General features: G+C 42.6%; 1 protein-coding gene across 1 annotated transcript; it reads right to left on the reverse strand.

Moving 5' to 3' along the window:
* Positions 1-2830: 2830 nt before the first annotated feature.
* marveld2l (MARVEL domain containing 2-like) lies at positions 2831-8044 on the reverse strand. The gene is given in 7 exon segments (XM_029642275.2): positions 2831-3213; positions 3539-3589; positions 3885-4056; positions 4277-4485; positions 6033-6217; positions 6220-7252; positions 7879-8044. Coding segments are annotated over 6 exon segments (1680 nt in total). The 5' UTR covers positions 7166-7252; positions 7879-8044; the 3' UTR covers positions 2831-3096.
* Between the last annotated feature and the right edge of the window lie 7148 nt (positions 8045-15192).

Here is a 15192-nt window from a genome sequence, read left to right on the forward strand (position 1 = left end):
CTCCAGACTGTCACGTCTGTCACATGTGCTCAGTGTGAACCTGCTTTCATCTGTGAAGAGCACAGGGTGCCAGTGGCGAATTTGCCAATCTTGGTGTTCTCTGGCAAATGCCAAACGTCCTGCACGGTGTTGGGCTGTAAGCAAAACCCTCACCTGTGGACGTCGGGCCCTCATACCACCCTCATGGAGTCTGTTTCTGACCGTTTGAGCAGACACATGCACATTTGTGGCCTGCTGGAGGTCATTTTGCAGGGCTCTGGCAGTACTCCTACTGCTCCTCCTAGCACAAAGGCGGAGGTAGCGGTCCTGCTGCTGGGTTGTTGCCCTCCTACGGCCTCCTCCACGTCTCCTGATGTACTGGCCTGTCTCCTGGTAGCGCCTCCATGCTTTGGACACTACACTGACAGACACAGCAAACCTTCTTGCCACAGCTTGTATTGATGTGCCATCCTGGATGAGCTGCACTACCTGAGCCACTTGTGTGGGCTGTAGACTCCGTCTCATGCTACCACTAGAGTGAAAGCACCGCCAGCATTCAAAAGTGACCAAAACATCAGCCAGGAAGCAAAGGAACTGAGAAGTGGTCTGTGGTCACCACCTGCAGAACCACTCCTTTTTTGGGGGTGTCTTGCTAATTGCCTATAATTTCCACCTGTTGTCTATTCCATTTGCACAACATTATATGCAATTTATTGTCAATCAGTGTTGCTTCCTAAGTGGACAGTTTGATTTCACAGAAGTGTGATTGACTTGTGGTGTTTAAGTGTTCCCTTTATTTTTTTGAGCAGTGTATTTAGGAATTTTCTCAGTTGAAATGTTTTTTTTATCTGCAACTGGACACGGACATTTATAAGATACACTTTTTTCACCAAATCGAGAATGAACAAAGTATCGCCAAGACCAGGTTAGTTGAAAAATTATATGGTGGTGTTTTACTTTAGCCAAGAGTCATCACAAAACGGCGTTACAAGTCGTAACTACAAGAATATGCACCCTAACTTCTCTTGTGTCTGCTCCAAAACGACCGCTCTCTCCTTCAAAATTTGGAGGTATTTGGAAAGGTGGAAGAGATGACACTTCTGGAAGATTTTGTAATTTTCACCTGCTGTATAGGCTAGCTGCATAACTCTTGACATTAATACATTTTTATTCAACACAAAACAATGAAAATTGCTCAAATAAATGTTTATACATCAATTCTTATTGCCCCAGCTAGCACATAATGTTCTGAGAACCATATGCTTCTTAGTGCTTGGTGATAGTGTGGTGCTCCTATAATTATTTTGCTTACAACCTTCCCCACACTTTCTGGGAATGGTGCAGGATAGTTGCTTGGCTTTGGAAAATTCTCAGCACATTTAAGGAACTTGACAAACAAACTTTATTTTCTTGATATTTTATTAATAGTATAAGTCATTTAGCAGATGCATTTACCCTAAGTGACCTACACTCACGCTTGCATTCATTTTATGTATGGTTGGTCCTGGGAATCAAACCCACTACCCTGGCATTAGAAGTGCTATGCGCTACCAACTGAGCTACAAATCAACATACTACTTATTACTTTAACATAACCTTTCCTGAAATGTCAAACATTAAATGTTGGTAATGTTCTAGGAATGTTCTCCAACCTGTTTGACATTGGGAATATTCTCAAATAGTTTAAAGAATTTTAAGAAAAACAATTCTTCTATGGGAATTTTAGTACTTCAGCATAACATTTTCTACAGGTTTCCTCATGGTTCTATTTAAAGTCATGTTCTCAAATTGTTCCAAGAATGTTAAGAAACAACATTCCATAAAAAACACAATAAAACTTTAGTAATGTTCAGAGAATATTCTAAGAATGTGATTTAAAAACATATATATTCCATTCTCAGCAGTAACAAAACTCTCTATCCTCTATCTTGTTAAGTGTGTTCAGGTGTGTTGGCCATTTAGTGGGGATGGCCAACACACCTGAACACACTTAACAAGATAGATTAGAGTTTTGTTGCTGCTGAGATTGGAATATATATCTCTGATCTTAATGAGTGTTTGTTTCCTTTGAAATAGGGTCTGTTTGAATAGACTAAAAGGAACAGCCTTTGATGCGTAAAAAAACACGTCACGCTATCTCCATCTCGGGGACTTAGTGGACTTATTCCAATGATCAAAAGATTATAGGTTTGGATCTCACTGATACTGTGTCACAATAATGCGTAAGGAAATACATTTCCATGTGTCTTATTTGTGCTTGGTGTTCAAAAAAGTTAACCCCAAAAAGCTAGTAGTGTTGTTAAAAGTCGTATTGAAACATTCAGTGAACGTTTTAAGGAAGTTAATTAAAACCCTCCAGTTAACCTATGATTTCCATTATCAGAGCTGTAATAAAACCTCCCAGGAAAACATTCGTTTAGTTCTGGGTAAAACGTTCTCAGAACCTCCCTGCAACCTAAAACTAAACGTTCCCAGAACAGGTGAAATTGTCACTTCTGTTCTCAGAGATTTATTTTTTTAAACGTTCAGTTTTACCGGTCAGAAAACGTATGGCTTCATCTCCACAACCAATGTGAAACCAAAAACATGCATTCCCACAACTTCCAAGGAATCAAATGTGCTAGCTGGGGCATGTCATTAGCCTACTGTGTAACAGCTTCAAATTGATTGCTGGTACTTGACTGCCCTTTTAGCATTTCATATTTTAAATTTCATATGAAAAACTCTCCAAGGATTTGATAGTGTATTGCCCTGTAAGCCTACAAGTGTAAATGCAATGCTTGCCGATGCAATGGGAATTGACCCTGTTAGCATTGTTCACAAAAGTCCAAAGGTATGTACACAACTGCGCTCCGTTTATGAGTTTATGAGTTCATTCACTTCATGACTGAAACTCACACACAATATTCGTGGGAAAGTCATTTTTACAGTAAGCGCAAAAAGTGTTGCAGGCTATAATGTAACAACAGTTTACTGATTTGTACAGCCATTTACTGAAACCTACTTAAGGAACACGCCAAAAACACAATTAGTGCTGAAATAAGTCTCACAGAGAAGACGTGACAGGAACAGAATAATAATGGCCCCTTTGTTTCCTCTGTGTACGTGCTAATTTCTTCACATCCGAACCTTTGCCATGGTGTCTTGGTCGAAATTGCGGATCCTGTTCTTGATGTGGCTTAATTTAGCTTTCAGATAGTCACATCGTTCCTTCTTCTCCAGGAAGGCGGGGTCCTGTGAAGTCACACAGAAACACACATCATTTTGACTGCAGCTCTATCACTCCACAGCTTTCCCTCATAGCCCCAGATTTTGTTTGTGATGTATATGTGGTAAATTACAATTTCCAGAGGCCCCATTTCAAAGTGGCAGCAATATTATTCGCATGAATGGGCAGTTTTATTGAAAAAGAAAGTACTACCTGGGTGTTTACACAACAGTAACAATTCTAATAAATCTCAGTTGAATGTGAAAATGATTGCTGAATGATTTTTGGAATTGTCTCAGCGTGAGCGAGGAAACGTGAGAGGAATGTTAGGGACCTCTGCCCATCACTTACACTCTTTTTTTGCTCGTACTTCTTCAAAATCCGCTGGATTCTTTTCTGCTCCTACAGACAGAACAAACACCCGCAATTCAATTGGTTAAAAGGATGACAGATATTTATGTTTAAAAATAGTATCATCCAGACATGCTATTTTTAGTGGAAACCTTTGTTCAGAACATATCTCTTATTGATCAGTGTCCGTGACAGTGAGATAACAAAAATGCGACTTATACTGAGAAGTGCAGTTACACTTCCAGACAGAGGAAAGTTATCGTGGTGTATCTTATCATAGTGAGCTCGAAAAAAAACACCATCAAGCCTCAGGCCCAGATTTAAAGTGGCAGATGAAATCACTCACCTCATGACTGTTGCCATCTTTGAGGAGTTTACCCATCATGGCATCCAGCTCTCTGAACTTCACGAGGGTCTCACTGATGTCTTTGTGAAGGTCCTTGTACTCCTGATACTGGTCGTTGAAGACAGCTTTGTATTTCTCCCTATCCTCCAAAGAGGAGATTTCTGGATACTTCCTTAAGGAATAAGACAAGACACAAGACTATGATAGATTACCTACCATACCATTATTACACCAAGCTTAATACATTTACACAAAATACGAGCACTCTGTCATTTTAAAAGTCACTAATGACATTGAGTCTGTCTCTCCATATGCACCTCAGCTTAAGTGAGAGCCGGTCATCCTTGCTCAAAATCTGTCTCAGGATATTAGGCATAGGTCCTCTCACTCACATGACATAATCGGCGATGACTCTGGGCTTCTGGGCGTACCCTGTGGGGATGGCTCTGTTCCGGCTGCCTGGCTCCTCTTGCTGAAAGTCTGTGACGTGGAGGAGTTTGGTTGCCCTCATTGAGCTGTCCATCTCATCCTCAAATACAATCCTCTTGGTCTGCGGATTGGGAGATTTGGTCTGGGCCACAGGGATGGGCCTCAGATTCTCCTGAAGCCAAAGTTGAAGCATAAGGTATCATTCAGCAACTCAGAGTATATTAGCTACCAGAGCATCCAATGACACATGTACACTGTGCTGAAAGAGCGAAAGAGCAAAAGCAACCTGTCTCATTCTTACGCGATCACTCTACAGTAGGGATGGGCAACTGGCAGCCCGCTGACCCCTTTTGTAGGCCCGAGGATTTAAAAAAAAAGGAATTCAGTCGGGGTTACAGTTGAGACTTAGAATAGTACAATACAAAAGGTTAAATTGCGAAATGTTGTAGCGCATCAGCAATTTTTCTCTTGTTATGTCAGTCACTGACTGACAGTCACTCAATTAGCCATGTCAGCTAACATTTTTTAGATTGGTAAATTAGTGTAGCCAGCTATCTAAACTAGTAGTAATTATGGTTGAATTACTGACCGGTGGACCCACATTGATTTTGTTATAGTCACTCTCATTCAGATTATAACATATAAAAAACTGTGAGAGAAAGAATCTCCACCACAGGAGGTTGGTGGCACCTTAATTGGGGATAACGGGCTTGTGGTAATGACTGGAGTGGAATCAGTGGAATGGTATCAAATACATCAAACACATGGTTTGATGCCATTCCATTTGCTCCGTTCCAGCCATTTTTATGAGCCATCCTCCCCTCAGCAGCCTCCTATAATCTCCACCCCGTGGCAAAATGTGTAGAATTGCAGGAAACTAGCTGTTAACTGCACATGTGGGTACTCAGACCCTCGAGCCACTTCGACCCTTCATGATGAGTTGAGATTTTTTTGTGGCCCCCACCCCCATCCCTGCTTTACAGTAACTGCAGCTGTGTGAAGTTATGTACAGTATGTGACTCTATGACATTGTTCAGCTTATCTAAATAAATAATTTTAACGGTCCAGAGATGCAACACGTATGGTAGAGAATCATATTGTTCCTATATGTTGTCTTCATTTGGCTTATTTGGTTACATTAGCTCAGCTGAATGATGCAATCGCCGTTTTCGCTCCTCACCTTCCGCCCGTGCTTATCTTATTAATGCATTCTCTGTTGTTCTTTACCTATAGTTGGTTGCTGCGAGAACTGATAAGCTGGACTATTTAAAAACAGTAATAGACTTGGGCTGTAACAGCCAGCTGCACTGCTATATGAAACAATGGTGTCCCCATACGTATCCACATGAGTAGTTTCACTGCTGTTGTTTTGAGACCCAAGGCATTGTTGGCACATTCCCAGTAGTAACGGTACATTCCGTGACCTCTAAGTGCTGATTAATCTGACACCATTCCCACAACAACTTCCAGATGCCAATGGGCAAGAGAAATACCATGAGTCAGGTTCCTGCTGTAATAAGTGCCATACCTCAGTCAGAGGAAAGGGCAATGTAGAGTGTCAAATTAGATTAATACACTAGACATTAGATTAATACACTAAATGTACCTCACTTGAATGGTGAGATGCGTGTCTGCTAAATGACAACTCCAAAAAATTAAATAAAAAGATGATAAAGGATCAGTGAACACTGGGATTTAAACAAAAATCCAACCACCCACCTGGTTCTCAAAGAACTCCACCTCCCTGCGGGTGGCCTCGTGCCTCCACATCTTCAGACACACCAGGAAGCTGATGAGGTACATCAGCATGTTGATGAAGATGAAAGCCGTGCCAGCCATCTGGCCCCCGTCCACCCGACACAGGCTGGACATTATGGGGTTAATACCTATAGTCATGTAACACAACCCCCACGGTTGAGGTCATTCAGGTACACGATACCAGCAGCCATGTAGAGGAGGAACAGGGCGACGTTGATGACTCCTTCAGTGAGAGGCCACCAGGGTGAGTCCAGGAGAATGGTACGGTAGTACATGGTCAGCCCTATCACCAGTAGGAGGATGGTTACAATCCACGCCACCCCAACCACCGCTATCACGAATAGAGTCATAGGTCCATTATAGGACTTCCCCGATGTGCCATATCCATTGTTATACGCACCACTGTACAGTCCATAGGAGTTCGACCACTCACTGTCCTTATGGATGTAGGCACAGACACAGGCAAGGACCATACCGCCAAAGAGAAGTTCAAACCCAGCCAGGAGTCTCAGTAACCCAGGCCATGATTTCATATAGGAGTACTTCAGCTTGTAGACCTCCACCTTCTCAGCATAGTACTCAGCTGGATGGATACTGGTCAGCTCTGATTCCTCTGGAAGATAATGGAGTAGGTCATTATCTATAGGAACGTCCCTCAACAAGGGCCTATGGGAACTCTTGCTGGAGGTCCCCAGTGAGTCCTGAGTGTCCCAGTACCTCCTCTCCAGTATGGGACTGACAGGTGGACTCACCCTGGTCCCATTGGGCACAATCTTGACCCCTGCGGAGCCCAGGTCAGAGTCAGCATCCCCATTGCTCCATTTCTGGAGAATACTGCCCCATGATTGGGGGAGGAGAGTTCTCAACCTGTCCTTAAGGGTCCCCTCGTCCCCACCACTCCCCACTCCTTGTACATATGGGGGAGTGCTGGATGAGTGGGCAGTGGAGTTTGCGTCATCTGAAAGGTCGTCATCTAAGGCCCTCTGAGGGGTTAGCTCTAGCGGGGCGTTGTTCAAGGAGTTTTTCTGCAAAGAGGAGTTCCCATCCACACTCTCCGGGTCTCCTCTCTTGAATATCTTATTCCAGCTTTTCATACTACGGGCTGATATACAGTAAGGGGGCTCTGGGTTTAGTTAATCATTGAGGATAGAAGAAAGATACCATTTCTTGTCGTAGAGGAACTGTGTGAATCAAAGAGGAGCACAAACACAACAGGGTTAGGCCTATCGTAATAAGGATTTAGCATTTTTGAATACGTGTGCTGTGTATTTTTTTGCTTGTAATAATAAACTTTTCAACCAATTAATCCTATATGACATTTTCTACTCACTCCCCTTTATGCTGTAGCATAAAGTTATATGTCAGCTGTAAATAGTGCTCCCTACGAATATTTGATCTTAAGAAAGAAAATGACCATGGTGGAATGTTTGTGAAACACTTTTTTTCTTTACAGCATTAGGAAAGCAGCATACAATAGCTTCTCACAGGGTTCTGAGGAAAACTCATTTATCACATTGTACAGTCAGTCGCTCACAACTCAAAAGAGAAAACCAAATTGCTTTCTGGTCAGACCCTGCATTTTTACAGTTGGCTACTCAACACACAAGACAGAAGAGACTTAAAACTGACCTTTGGCTCCTTCACAATAAATGTACACTTAGGCTTAACGTCTACACAAATGATCAACTTATAACTGTCAACATAAAGTCTTAAATAAATCCCTTGAGGATTTTCTTTACAGTGAAAATCGGATTTATATATCATAATGTAGAAGTTAAAAATCTCCTTTAAAATGTAGGCAGCTTACCTTGTTGTGGCTAAGGGCAAGCTCCACACTGGCCAGTTATGAGTTTAGCAGACATTTGAGTGCTGTGAGGCAAAAACCCTTCTCAAAATGGATGCCTCTACAGCAGGCCCAGCCAAACCTTCTTAGGTGACTCAGTTTTGTTATTGCAGGCTGTTGAGCTGAGAGGGAAGCAGAGCTTAAACATTAAACCTGAACAGCCTTCTGTTAATGCTGCTGATTGGCTGGCACCGCTAGGCTAATTTCTGCGTGAGAACAGCTATAAATATTTACATTCATAAGCTAGAGCTTCCCAAACTTCTCTGACGCTCAGTGTATTTTACTTCAACAGGTGTTTGAACGTGTTTAAGAAGAGAACAGACGTCACATTTCCCTATGAAAGAGTTACGTTTATTCTGAAAAGGTTATCTCTGGTAATACAAAATACATGCTAAACATTTATCAGGGGCATCCCCTCAGTTTGATATCAATCAAATGGTATTAATCACATTACAACCACTATCTAAGATCTACAAAATAGCTTATCCCATTATCTATAATTATATTCTATTATCATAACCTAAACAGAGCCAAGTCTGGCACTAGAGGGCACCATACTCCAGTTCTGAGAGCACAACCCCAGCAGCCATGTTCCTGCCTCTCTTGCCTCTGTTTCCTCAGTCATGTACTGTATAAAAAGGCTTTTGACTTTCTCCTTCTGATATGAACATGGCTGGACTACAGGTCTGTCTTTACTCACTTTCAGTTTTGTCAGGTTCAGTGCCGAGCCTGAATCCCTCCGTGCCTCGATCCAAACCAGCAGCTCGCAAGACCTCACCTCTAGTGACGAGTTTCCCTCCAGGGTTGGAATGATTTAGGAAGTGCTGATGCTGAGCGAACTAGATTTTACTTCCCCTGGAATGCCTAGACTGATATAGAAAGTAAGGAATGACGTTTGGGCCTCATGCTCGCCTCTGTGTCTATGTTCTTCAGAATCTGCCGTGACTGTGACATTCGTCAAAACAATGGCCAGCGCCACCTGTATTGAGCCACCCATCAGTCAATCAATCCGATTCCACCCTGCACCACTCAGAGGTTGATGTTACATTCCACACCATTTCTGTATGGAATAAGATTTTTTTTTTTAAGTAATGATATCAAGATATTATCGTCTTCTCTCAACAATGCACATAGAGCAACTCCATTCCGTTGCACCTCACTGACACTCCAACTGACACTATCATGAGTGTGGATATGAGAGTGCGTTGCACAATGACATTGTTTTATCATCCAGCTAGCTTTTCCTCCATGGTCAACGGTATTGTACAATATTAAGAATGTACCCTAAGCTCACTCGACAGCTAGCTTGAGATGTCCACCTTCTGGGTGGCTCAAACCGTTGGAATGTTGTCAAGGAGCGTGGTCGCGTGTGATAGCAAAGCAGAGGTCCCGAGTTTGAGCCAGGTATGAGCCGAATATTGCGGGGAAGTGGTACTCGTTAAGCAAAGCAACGAGTTTGTTCCATGTGCACATTTATATGGGGAGAAACCTCAAGGCAAGGACATCTGAAGTGAATAGCCCAAACCCCCTCACATGCAGCCTCCTACCCCCTCAGTGAGCACTGTATCCCCCCACGGTCTTACCCAGCCTCAAGCCACCTCATCTAGTCCTGTCCTCTGCTGTTCAGTTGCGAACACATAGACATGGAATGAATAAATAGATATGAATCTCTTTTCCAGGTGGCAGTGGATCGTGTCTTATGTACATTGTACTTCTAGTCAGCTGCTGTTGATGTTGTATTTTTGTGAAAGGTGAAGGTCACTTGTTCAGTTGAGAACAATGTTGAGAGCATTGCAGATAGAAATGTAACGTAGATAGAGAATGAACAGCTGGGAACTCTATTCCACATGACAGAGGATCAGATCTGTTCTTTACATTACGTTTCTCTGTAACTGATATGTTTTTGCTCTAAGTGACTTCCCTTGTTTATTAAACAGTATTGGTATCTCTGACTTTGATCACTGAGTAGAGGTTGTGGTAAGGGATGACAAAACACCAATTCAGATGGCTGCGGAGTGATGCAAGTGTTCGATATTACTGTAAATGGACAATGAACAATATGCAACATTTTAAAATTGTGAGATATGATCATGGATCTGAATCACTGGCCTTGGTTGGAGTGATTGTGAGATATGATCATGGATCTGAATCACTGGCCTTGGTTGGAGCGATTGTGCCAGATGGAGGACATGTCCAACAAACATGCACACACAACTTCATGGCTCCGGCCCTGACGCATGGCTCATGGCACCGGAAATGGGCCTCTCCCTCTTCACAGCTAAAGGAAGCAGAGGAGCCACGACAGCCTGCCACAGACAAGCTCATTTGTAGCATGTCATCCTGTTTCCCTCAGACCTTCGAGTGAGCAGGATGATGGATACAGGAATGGGAGACGCTCGCTCAAAGAAACATCTCCACAGAAAGCCCCCTATACTTCTCCTCCTCCTCCGAGTCACCACTGTCCGTCAAAAAAAGACAGAAAATATATAGATAAATTCCTATCCTCTTTGATATCTCCAAGTCAAATCAAATCAAATTTTATTTGTCACATACACATGGTTAGCAGTTGTTAATGCGAGTGTAGCGAAATGCTTGTGCTTCTAGTTCCGACAATGCAGTAATAACCAACAAGTAATCTAGCTAACAATTCCAAAACTACTACCTTATAGACACAAGTGTAAGGGGATAAAGAATATGTACATGAAGATATATGAATGAGTGATGGTACAGAGCGGCATAGGCAAGATACAGTAGATGGTATTGAGTGCAGTATATACATATGAGATGAGTGTAAACAAAGTGCCATAGTTAAAGTGGCTAGTGATACATGTATTACATAAAGATGCAGTAGATGATATAGGGTACAGTATATACATATGAGATTAATAATGTAGGGTATGTAACATTATATTAGGTAGCATTGTTTGAAGTGGCTAGTGATATATTTTACATTTCCCATCAATTCCCATTATTAAAGTGGCTGGAGTTGAGTCAGTGTGTTGGCAGCAGCCACTCAATGTTAGTGGTGGCTGTTTAACAGTCTGATGGCCTTGAGATAGAAGCTGTTTTTCAGTCTCTCGTTCCCAGCTTTGATGCACCTGTACTGACCTCGCCTTCTGGATGATAGCGAGGTGAACAGGCAGTGGCTCGGGTGGTTGTTGTCCTTGATGATCTTTATGGCCTTCCTGTGACATCGGGTGGTGTAGGTGTCCTGGAGGGCAGGTAGTTTTCCCCCGGTGATGCGTTGTGCAGACCTCACTACCCTCTGGAGAGCCTTACGGTTGTGGGCGGAGCAGTTGCCGTACCAGGCGGTGATACAGGATGCTCTCGATTGTGCATCTGTAGAAGTTTGTGAGCGCTTTAGGTGACAAGCCAAATTTCTTCAGCCTCCTGAGGTTGAAGAGGCGCTGCTGCGCCTTCTTCACGATGCTGTCTGTGTGGGTGGACCAATTCAGTTTGTCTGTGATGTGTACGCCGAGGAACTTAACTTACTACCCTCTCCACTACTGTTCCATCGATGTGGATAGGGGGGTGTTCCCTCTGCTGTTTCCTGAAGTCCACAATCATCTCCTTAGTTTTGTTGATGTTATTTTCCTGACACCACACTCCGAGGGTGTGTATGCCCAACCACGTTAGTGGAAGGTGATTGGAGGAGTATTAGCATATTGCAGCTGGTAGTAGCCTCCAGGGCAGACAGGGAGTGGCAGTGGGCACATAATTCAATAAATTACTTCCTATGCCAGGGCTGATGTCCCAAACTGACCTTTTTACACTTCAAGGCCTCTGTGAGTGTTGCATAATACCGAGGGGGGAGTGGCCACACTTATTGGGGGAAAAAAGGTGTGTCATGACTGGCCACTCTGTATATAATTAGCGTCAGGGGATTGTTTTATATATGTAAACATAAATAGCCTCCTTAAGCCGGGCCTGTACATTAATGGGTGTGCCCCCCGTAGCCTGTCCATTTGTGACGACACCTCATAGTTCACCTTAGAATGGGGCCTAAGCAGCCAGATATCCCCTGGAGGACTGTGTTTATGTTTCAATACAGACTCCGGTAATGTTTCCGGACATTCCCCTCCACAGGATTTATTTACAGGAGGAGTACACGTTTTCTGTGGCTGACACAGCACCATTCTGGCTCTCTGTCGGCACTTGGCACAGCATGTTCCAGTTTCTCTGCTCCTGGGGGCTCCACTCAAAAACAAATGTGCTCATGAGAGGATGGAGGAAACTGTCAAATATGGATTTACAGAACTGATGCCAAACACACATCAGTTACAATTACCACATGAAATGTGTTATGATGATACCTTATTCTATCAAAAGGGAATCTGAGGTGCAGCATGTACTGTGGGTGTGGTTGTAGAGGTAGTGAGGGTGATCAGTACCACACACTTGTTTAACTTAGAAGTATTTACAGTACTATTTACACTGTCAAATACTTTTCCTTCAAAATATTAGTTATCCCAATGTTTGTCAAAAATTGGAGAGCAAAATCATCTCCTCATTGGGGTACAACTGTTACCTGCAAATGAAAGAACAACATACTGTATACAGAGCACATACTATCCCCGATTGCCATCCATTAAAGCTGGTTCTACAAATGCATTATGTGGCAGTGTACACATAATAATGGTATACTTTACTTTTCGAGTTTTCATCCTGTTTAACCCAGTTTAAACATTTTCAGATGCCAGCTTTGAGAAGTAGCCTGTTATCTTTGAAAGACCTACGAATTCTTTATTATATTCAGATTATTAGCCCGAACCAGATATTATCAGCATATTAATATCAATTTCCCTCTCTCTCTTTGCAAATTTGTTGCATTTTTAGTGAGGACTCCATTTTCAGAAAATGAGGACTCTATTTTGCTGTAACAGCTATTGTAATGATGTTTCGGCAGTTAGCATGTAGAAAAACCCTGGGGCATGTCATAAGGAAATATAACGTCTAGAACTGAGTTCTCTAGTATAATGTGAAATACAGAGAGCAATACCCTGTCTATACATTACTTTATTCTTTAGATTTCTGTAATGTTCTGAACATTGCGCCCCGCTGCATCTGCCCCTGCGTTATTACATTAGTCCCATTTGCTCTGTGACTTCCACAATGAGGTCCTATTCACGGGACACCCACTCTCACTGCTTCCAAACCCCATGGGGCAAAACAGAAATCTGTCAGTAAATTAGGTATAGCTCTAATCTTTCTCTCTCTCTATTTGCTTCCTCTCTGCAAGCTGAAGTACCTCTACTCTTTGGAGAGGACATTCAAGCACCTCTGATGTCTGTTTACTGGTGCTAAACTAAGTATCACATACTAAATGCAATGTGGAGAGGGACATGGGGGTTCCCCCATCTATCGACCAAATTTTCACACCATCAAAACGGTTGTTGAAGCAAAAACATAATGAAAAATATCATTCATTGTGGAGCTTTTATTTTTGGTGATGACAGATGGAGTTAAATCTCAAACATACAAGGAGGGTAACCCCGGTATGCTTGGAACAGGTGAGAGCACAATGGAGTAGCCCTCCAGTCATCTTGAAGGTGCAACACTGACTTAAAGAGAGACTGTACGTAATGGAGTGATATCCCTCAGTTGGAGGGGGGGGGAGGGAGAGAAGAGTCATGCTTGATTAAATCAAGTTTAAAAAAAAGAAAAGAAAAAGATTCACACTTGATTAAGTCCAATTCACATCAACCTGAACATGTTATTAAACCAAGAGCTCTCTCTCTCTGGACAGCCTGTCCGCTGGCAGACGCTTACAGGTACAAACTTGGTCGACCGGTCGGAGGAAGTCAGACTACAACGTCTAACAGACTTGCTGACATGGTTTGTTCTCCTTACTAAAGCCATATCGTAATACAGTGTTCTCTTGAGTGATAACGTAAAAATGTTTTTTTTTTTATGGGAGATCCATGACCTTTTTGAAGGAGGTCAAGGTAATGAGTATTCTTGGACACCTTGGTACTGTGAACCAATTTAGTGTCTATAACCATCCAAGTATTTATTTAGTACTTGTTTATATATACAGTACCAGTCGAAAGTTTGGACACCTACCCATTCAAGGGTTTTTATTGATTTGTACTATTTTATACAATGTAGAATATTAGAAGACATCAAAACTATGAAATAACACACATGGAATCATGTAGCAACCAAAAAAATCTAAATGTATTTTAGATTGTTCAAAGTATCCACCCTTTGCCTTGATGACAGCTTTGCACACTCTTGGCATTCTCTCAACCAGCTTCATGAGGAATGCTTTTCCAACAGTCTTGAAAGAGTTCCCACATATGCTGAGCACTTGTTGGCTGCTTTTCCTTCACTCTGCAGTTCAACTAATCCCAAACCATCTCAATTGGGTTGTGGTTGGGTGAAGGCCAGGTAATCTGATGCAGCACTCCATCACTCTCCTTCCTCGTGAAATAGCCCTTACATACCCTGGAGGTGTGTTTTGGATCATTGTCCTGTTGAAAAAGAAATGATAGTCCAACTAAGTGCAAACCAGATGGGACGGCGTATCGCTGCTGAATGCTGTGGTAGCCATGCTGGTAAAGTGTGCCTTGAATTATAGATACATCACAGACAGTGTCACCAGCAAAGCACTCCCACACCATCACACATGCAGAGATCATCCATTCACCTACTCTGCGTCTCACAAAGACATGGCGGTTGGAACCAAAAATCTCAAATTTGGACTCATCAGACCAAAGGACAGATTTTCACTGATATAATGTCTATTGCTCGTGTTCCTTGGCCCAAGCAAGTCTCTTCTTATTATTGGTGTCCTTTTGTAGTGGTTTCCTTGCAGTAATATTGGGGCTCCCGAATACTGCAGTGGTATAAGGCACTGCATCAGTGCATCAGTGCAAGAGGCATCACTGCAGTCCCTCGTTTCGAAACCAGGCTGCATCATATCCAGCCGTGATTGGGAGTCCCATAGGGCGGCACACAATTGGCCCAGTGTCGTCCGGGTTTGGCCGGGGTAGGCCGTCATTGTAAATAAGAATTTGTTCTTAACTGACTTGCCGAGTTAAATAATGGTAAAAAATAAATAATTGACCATAAATGATATAAATGATTCACAGTCTCCTCTGAACAGTTGATGTTGAAATGTGTCTCTTACTTGAACTCTGTGAAGCATTTATTTGGGCTACAATCTGAGGTGCAGGTAACTTGAACTTATCCTCTGCAGCAGAGGTAACTCTGGGTCTTCCTTTCCTGTGGCCGTCCTCATGAGAGCCAGTTTCATCATAGCACGTGATGATTTTT

Source organism: Oncorhynchus nerka, unplaced genomic scaffold, assembly GCF_034236695.1.
Source record: "Oncorhynchus nerka isolate Pitt River unplaced genomic scaffold, Oner_Uvic_2.0 unplaced_scaffold_4___fragment_2___debris, whole genome shotgun sequence".
In the NCBI taxonomy this organism is placed as follows: domain Eukaryota; kingdom Metazoa; phylum Chordata; class Actinopteri; order Salmoniformes; family Salmonidae; genus Oncorhynchus; species Oncorhynchus nerka.